At 41.0% G+C, this 7,803-nt stretch overlaps 1 protein-coding gene across 1 annotated transcript in view; it reads right to left on the reverse strand.

The window, feature by feature from the left end:
• The window catches only part of erf (Ets2 repressor factor), a 45,041-nt gene extending 38,979 nt beyond the window's left edge, over positions 1–6,062 (reverse strand). The window contains exon 1 of the mRNA XM_084919270.1: positions 5,352–6,062. Coding sequence (XP_084775396.1) covers positions 5,352–5,373 — 22 coding nt within the window. The 5' untranslated portion in view covers positions 5,374–6,062. The remainder of the gene's footprint in view (positions 1–5,351) is intronic.
• Between the last annotated feature and the right edge of the window lie 1,741 nt (positions 6,063–7,803).

The following is a 7,803-nucleotide window of genomic DNA, read 5'->3' on the forward strand; positions in this document are numbered from 1 at the left end:
AGAGTGAATCTCAGAGATACAGACTCAGTTGTTTTTTTAAAAGGTAAAAAAGTGTTTGGATTTTTTACTATATGCTCTTGCAAACGTTTCACCATAGAAGCATTCAAGTTTATGACCCTGTCTGTCAAAATGACATACAATGTCTAGCGCGGCCTCTGACAAATCCCGCAGAGACAGGGCGTCTTAAAACTCAAAGTGCACCACGGCGTCGCTATACATCAGCCGCCAGCTCCTCTTTTCAAACTTTCCCCGAGACAAACAACTGAGCCTCAACTTGTAGCGCAATTGTGCCGCCAGTAATTGTGCTGGTGCCAACAGTATAATTCAGTATAATGGTGAGACAGTAACACGACAGTCCTTCCCAAAGGAAACTAACGGCATCATTTTTTTTTAAAGCAAAATGAGCCTGTGGTTCATTAGCTCCGGTCTAACCAGTGTTATTAGAGCTATTTCAATCTGCATAAAAAATGTCTAAGTCGTTCTTCCTGTAATTACAACGAGCTGAGTCAACTGCCCACAACCAAATGGTCTTCCTCAAGGGCAATTTGGACACGCTGGTAAAAGTCAAACACTCACTTTGTTGTGACCACATTAATGTCAGGTATGGCCGCAGAGTGACAGACATGTGGGCACATATACACACACATTAACACACACACAAACACAAATACACTCAGTCATAAACAGAAGCCCTGCCCTTACCAGACTTAACACCAGCTAATTGCTCATGTATGGCTCCTTTCACTACACATATACACATAAGAGTGTGCAACAAAGCGTGCTGGCCTGCTGGTCCTCGCTGTCTACAGCTGTGACGTCTCAAATGTGGCGTGTTGTTGATATAACGAGTAACACAAGCGGAAAATTGGAGCTGGTGCTGGTGGGGCCAGACTTCAGACTTCCTGATAGGAAGAGAGTGGAGGTTGGCCCATGTATACATTTATATATAGATCATGGCTTCCATCTGGGGCTTTTAATATTGGCATGGGTCTCCTTCATTGGTACAGAAGTGTGCTAGAATGATGCTGTACCGCTTAGTCCCCACTCAAGATGAAGAAATAATAGTGATCTGGTTAAAATTCAATCATCAGTGAATCATATTTCATGCAAGAAAACCAATAAAGCAAAATTCAAAAGTCAAAGCTGTCATACTGACATTTAAAGCGCTTTGACTTATTAAGCACACCAGCTAACTAACACATCAAGAAAACGTTCTACCCTGAAAGTTACCAGCACCTTTAAATGACTCAGTGAATTTGAGACAATTTTTCAAGAACTTGAAGAGATTAGATAATATTAATACATCCTTTTCCACTAGTACCTACTCGCATCTGAGGTGATCCGAAAACGTGATGTCAACAGACTAGTCATGAGAGCATCTCCACCACAAAATTCAAAACTGCCATTTCTGAAACCCGGCAATGAGCGAAAAGGCTTACAAACAACCAGCACTGTCGTTGCTGAGTCTGACAAAAAGCCTTAGACCAAGCAAAAGGTATACCATTGCCTCAATGTCCTCCATTGTCGTTTTGTTCATGTCACATACAAATGGCGCTATGGGACTTCTGGACGCATGCTATAATGACCCCACGTATGTTGGGTGGTACTCGATCATACTGGAAAATTAGTAGAGTTGCACCAAGCCGATCAGAGTAGGTACTAATGGAAAAGGGCCGTACGCGTAAATACGAGGGAGGAAGAATGTAGGTAGAGTACTGAGAAGTGAACGATTAAAAAAATCAAAATCACTTTTCCATGACTTCAATGGAAAACATCATGAAAGACATGAAACAAGAGTTTCTAGACTTGAGGGAAAAAAGGATGGGCTAAAAAATGCTCTGGTGTTTTTAAAGTCCTGTAAAGTCCTGAAGATTGTTTTTTATATATAACAAGTGCTTTGTAGTCAAAGTGTTCTTATTGTTTTGTTTCATGCAGGTGAAAACTATTTCCAACACCAAGAATGTAATTTTCAAGAAAAAGTTAAAAATAAAATAGACAACAAAGTTAAGGCTTTCTGTGATAAAAGTCAAATTAATGCAAGATAACCCTAAAGGCTGACATACAGCAATGGGGAGAACCTATACAAACTGAAGCTCATAGACTTTATTTACAGGTATGTCTAGGTTCTTCAGACAAGAAACAACTGTATAGGTGTGCTCTGGTACTTAAACCCATTGTACCACACCCTCTTCCCTCACAAAAAAAGAGGCCTTTCGACTAAAATGACCTACATCATATAACAATGCAAACGCTACAGACAGTGTCATTTAAACCCATGATTCACCAGCTTTACTCCAATCCCTAGAAACTAAAGGAAGTCAGCATGAATCAGACCATAAATGCCGAAGAACAGGAACAACTTAAAAACAAGTCCATCAACCAGTGTGAACTCCTTTAAGCTGTTTGCAATCTTATCAGCAGAGCCAAATCATTCAGAAAACAGACAAAGGTAGCTATCTTTTTGCTGAATGGTTCAAACAGTCGTTGGTCCACTTCTTTTGAAATAAAAGGAAATGCAATGTAGCTTCGGTAATCTGATCCTCTGGATAATTAAAGTCTTTAGAGAGGGCTACAATGTTCAGACATCTGAAATAGGCCACATATGCTGCTCTAAAAATAAAGTGGTCACTGTTTAAGACTTTTAATTTCAGCACCAAAAAATACATTTCTTGCACCTGTTGAGTATTTTGTGCAGTGGACTGGCTGCTCATTGTGATTACATAAACTTATTTCAGCACGATGTTCAGATCCATATAGCTAAAGAGCACCAGCTGGGAAAAAATGTTCACGTTATTCAAAACTCTGTGATCCAAGAGTTATCTGAGGGAACAAAGAGATCTAAAAGTCGTATTTCTAATTATGATGCTGTGTTGTGGTGAGGCATTCCCCACTCAAACATCTATTATGGGAGCTGGATCCACGCCTGCCCTCGATTACCACAAAGCACTTTTGACTAAACTGAGTTTAAGAGCACCTAAATACACAATGGAAGAAAATCATAACCTGTGAATGGGAAAATCATAATAATCTCGCTGAAACTAAACATGTCGAAGAAAAATGAAAGGAATTTCAAATAGCAGGGCCTGAGATTTCTGGGTTAAACTCCATTTAAAGTCCCAGCAAAGGTGTTAACCGCACCGGATCAAATTCTCACGTGTCAGGGGGTCAGACAGGTTTACTTTCAAAGTGCCCTGCAGGAAACACAGAGCACAATAAACTAAACAATGACACAAAAATATGCAGCACTAACCAGGACAGTTAAAATATCTCAGCTAACAATCTCCTCATTCCTATGTAGGGTGACCAGGTCTCCCACTTTAAAAATAAGTAAAAATAATGTCCTCTCAATCCCACACATTAAAACAATGTCCCACACAGCATTGATATTTTAGTTTACGTTATATCATGTGCACCTGGGGAATTAGCTGGTATAAGCGATCTTATCTCTTATGAGATTGACGTTTTGTGAAGGATCCCTAACAAATAAAGACTAAAACTAGACTGAAATGTGTGGCTGAAAGAGTTGCGTGGTCTAGATATGCAACAATCCAATATTCAAATCGAATATATCGGCCCAATCCTAACTGACGACGCTAGATTGGTCACTGGAAGCAACTTCCTGATCTGCAGGCTGACCTATTCATTTCAGTTTTGTTTTGTGCTGTGATGAGAAATTTGAAGAGACATTTCTTAATGCCAAACCTGTTACCAGCAATGTTTTTTGTGTTGTTTCTTTACTTAGACTTATCAGATCACCCTCACACACATTCTCTCTGCCCCACATTTACTGTGTCTGGATCTGGTCACCCTTATCAGTTGCACCCTTAGTTAAGTTCCCAATCCAGTCATGTAGTCACTCTTCACATTCCTCTTCAAGCTTTGATGTAGTGATAAGTGGAAATGTGGGCTGGCTTCGGCTTAAAACAATCAAAACACCTGGTTAGTAGTTTGCATTTCATCACTTCCTTGACGTTAAAGTCTGGTCAAAGCTCGGTAAGCTTTGGATTTTAAATGGCTCTACACAGAAATTCCCCTTCTCAATTTCAGTGGCGTCAAACACATTTCAATTCAAAGTTGCTTTATTTTCTCAGCACTGCTCTGTCGGAGCAAGATGGGTCATAACATGTGGCCCAGGGGGCAACACCAGCCCAGCAAAAGGGCTCAATTTGGCCCACTGTAGAGTGTGAAAATTCACTGTTATTCTTTGTGTGGTCATGCCCACACTAACCACACAGGAGTGAAAGTGTGTAGAAAGTATTTCTAAATGTAGACCAACTGTTTGGGGGAGAAAAAAAAAAATTTTTATATATATATATATATATATATATATATATATATATATATATATATATATATATATATAGTTCGAATTAAGTAACAATGTCGAGATATATATATATATATATATATATATATATATATATATATATATCTCGACATTGTTACTTAATTCGAACTTCGTGCGATTTGTTTTCTGTTTCCATTGTGATGTGATGTTTTTCCTTTGTTATAGATAACCCAGAAAATTGATCAGAAATATGTTCTGTTAATTTTAGTTGTGTGGCAAGGGGTCTCTCTTTTTCCCCCTGAAACCTCGACTGTGGTGAAGGTCAACATTTCCATTTCTTACACATAAAAAGAGAAAAATCTGAAGGGGTGTTTCTTTAAAATATAGGTTACTATGCGGTATTACTGGTCTGGACCCGGAGATCAAACTGGGCTGCATGTGGCCCACCAACCACAACGAGGTGGTGTCTTTCCTCCACAACAATGCAGATAAACAAACTTATAATTACCGTTGGGAACCTCTTCCAGGCTAGGTGCTGCATGAAAATTGTGGCTGCATCGCTATCAGTGCCAATGCATGCAGTATTAATGACCCGTGTAGTCAAACTAACTCATTAAATTTGAAACTGGGTGCATTGTGGCATCAACAATAAACCAAATGCAGAGCTCTTGTTACGGTGAACCTCGGCGCTGACCCCGACTCCTCACCACTGATCCGGAAAATTAGGCTAACTCTTACTGTAAATCTCTCATCTTCATTTTACCTTAAATGTTTTAAGTTTTCAAATAGCTCATTTGGGGATGGTTCGATCCTCTTAGACGTGTAAACAAAACGGTCATGAGTGAGAGTCTTTCTGGGGTTATTAAAAATAATAACAAGAGGCTCGGATGGATTCTCTCTAGCGCCATAATTTTGTCACACTTTCCCTGGAGCGGAGAGTTTGTTAGCGTGCTAACCAGCCTTAGCCGCCGAGGCTAAGCGCTGTTGTTTTCATTTGAAGAACAGTAGCGGGTGATAAAAGTTTTTTATTACTATTATTAAGTGTGTTTGGGTGCTCACTCACCCGTGTCCGCCGGGGTTTTCATCTTTGTGGTCGTCTTCGGTGAGCCGCAGCCGCTTCGCTCACTTTCCCCGTCAACTTTTGAGTGTTTGTTGGCTAGCCCTTAGCAAAGTTAGCTAGCGAAGTTAGCAGCGACACCCCCACTCCTTCCTCCGGTGTTGTTCTCACAGGCGGCTTGTTAGAAGGAGCCTGCGCCGATTACGGGCTCCGCTTTCAACTTGAAAACCAGCCGCAAACTTCGCATGGAGTTTAGCGGTATAACGCGACACATCTACGCCTGCCCAGAAACTTTTGCGCCGGAGTATTTGTCGTTCACTTGCGGGGGTTCTGGTGCGGAAAAGTTGCCCCGAGTCTCAGGAGGGGGGGAAATCCAGCCGCCAGGGTCTGAATGGCGCAGGTCAAAGTTTGGAGGAGCCGTGCTGCTCAGAGCTGGAGCAACGGAATGTGACGAGTCTAAATGTTCATCCCGTTTGTTGCAGCCATGTCGCATGGTCGATTCCTCCTCCTCACCATCATCATCACCCTCCTCATCCTCAGCGACAGTCCAACAGCGGTGCTTCAGAGGCGAACAAAAGTACCGACTCCTGTTCTTTCTCTTTCCCTCAGACTTTTTCCACTCACTCAGACACTTCGTGCTCTCTCTCTGCCCCCCTTCCTTTGGCGGGGTGTCGTGTTTCGCTCTGCTCCTGCCACACGGGGCCGCCCACGCTGACCCACGGAGGGAGGGAGGGAGGGAGAAACTGAACGCCTACTTTGTGCCGAAGATCGTCTATGTCTATGGAAGATTACCTTTTCCAGGAAAAGCTGCAAGGTGGGACGAGGCAAAAAAAAAAAAAAAAAAGTCTGCCTGCCAGGGGCGTTTCCATCGTTTTTTTGTTTAAATGTGGTGGCACAAACTGGATCACATTACTCAACGTGCCATATACCAACTGATGACCCATCAAAGTAGCACGGAAATAAACTTACGAGAATGATTTTTTCTTAAAAATTATATCCTGACAAGAACATGACTCTCTGCAGTTGGTAGAATACAGCAATTTGTTTAATGAAAGGAGAAAAGAAGGAGGTCAACGGCAGAGAGCGAGGGCAGAAGGAGACCGCAATAGATGGGTGTGTGAGGACACTTAGATAAAACATAAAACTGTTCTTATATAAACCATCATGCTATCACTTTGGCTGCTTCGTGTTCAAACTAACATCAGGTATTTTAACACCTACTGCTTTAACAACTACTCATTGTAGTGAATTAGAACATAAATATTCTGCTCTGAAGCACTTTTTACTATAAGTCTCATTCTAACCACAGCTTTTTCATTCAATGTTCACCTCGTCTAACTGTCTCACACACACCAATACACAGTTCAGGTTCAGAGGAACCAAGGGTCAACCCACTAACCTTCTCTACATCCTGAGGCACAGCCACTCTATATACAGGGGGGAATAAAATCATTTGATAGTATTTGATAGAAGTCTATTTGCATGTCATTGAGTGACTACCCAGCCAGAGGAGCTTGTTAAAGATCTGATGGCAGTTGGGAGCACATTTGCAAAGAACACTATTGGTAATGAATGGGACCATGTACCAAAAAATCTTGGATGAGGATCTTCTCCCCTCATGGAGAACACTGAAGATGAGCTGTGGATGAGTCTTTCATCATGACAATGAGATATGTGTAAATCTGGTAACAAACTACAAGAAACATCTTACCGCTGTGCTTGCCTACAAGGATTTCCCCACTCATTCAAATCAAATCAAATATTCAAATCAGCATAACTTTAAAAAAAAAAAAAAAGTAATGTAGTGAGCTTTAATGTAATGTGAATAAAGCATACCATAATATCTGTGATGTATGTATATATGTCAAAAGAGTTTAATCATCAGTCACATTTCAGAAGTGGTTGGTGCCACCCCACGCCCCCCCTCCTGAATAATGGTGACCTTTGACCTTTTGGAGAGTTTTCCACTCAAAATTCAAAGTGTTTATTGTCATGTGTACAGAAGAAATAGCATTTCTCTGTGCAATGAAATTCTTCCTTTGCTGTCCATACACAAATGCCAAGTTAGGTAGGGTTGAAGGAGCAAGATAAATAAGGATAAAAATAAGACAAGATATTAAGATAAAAATAAGGATAAAAATAGTGAAAGATAAATAAGTACAAAAATAAGTAAGTGAAGACAAGTGAGGTATGCAGATGTCAATGTAAATGGATCTACAGGAGCTTACTACTACTAGGAGCTACTAGGAGCTTAATGTGCAAAATGAACTTAGTGTGCAAAGTGTCCCAATGTGCAAATTGCAGTTGAGGTAGGTCAGCTGTTCAGGAGTCTGATAGCGGTGAAGGAGAAGGAGTTGTTGAGTCGGGATGTTCTGGATTTCACACTTCTAAACCTTCGTCTCGAGGGCAGAAGTGTGAACAGTCCGTGTTGAGGGTGTGTGGGATCTTTGAGGATGGA

The sequence above is a fragment of the Perissodus microlepis genome, chromosome 22 (genome assembly GCF_051167445.1).
Source record: "Perissodus microlepis isolate ML-2025 ecotype Zambia chromosome 22, ASM5116744v1, whole genome shotgun sequence".
Lineage (NCBI taxonomy): Eukaryota > Metazoa > Chordata > Actinopteri > Cichliformes > Cichlidae > Perissodus > Perissodus microlepis.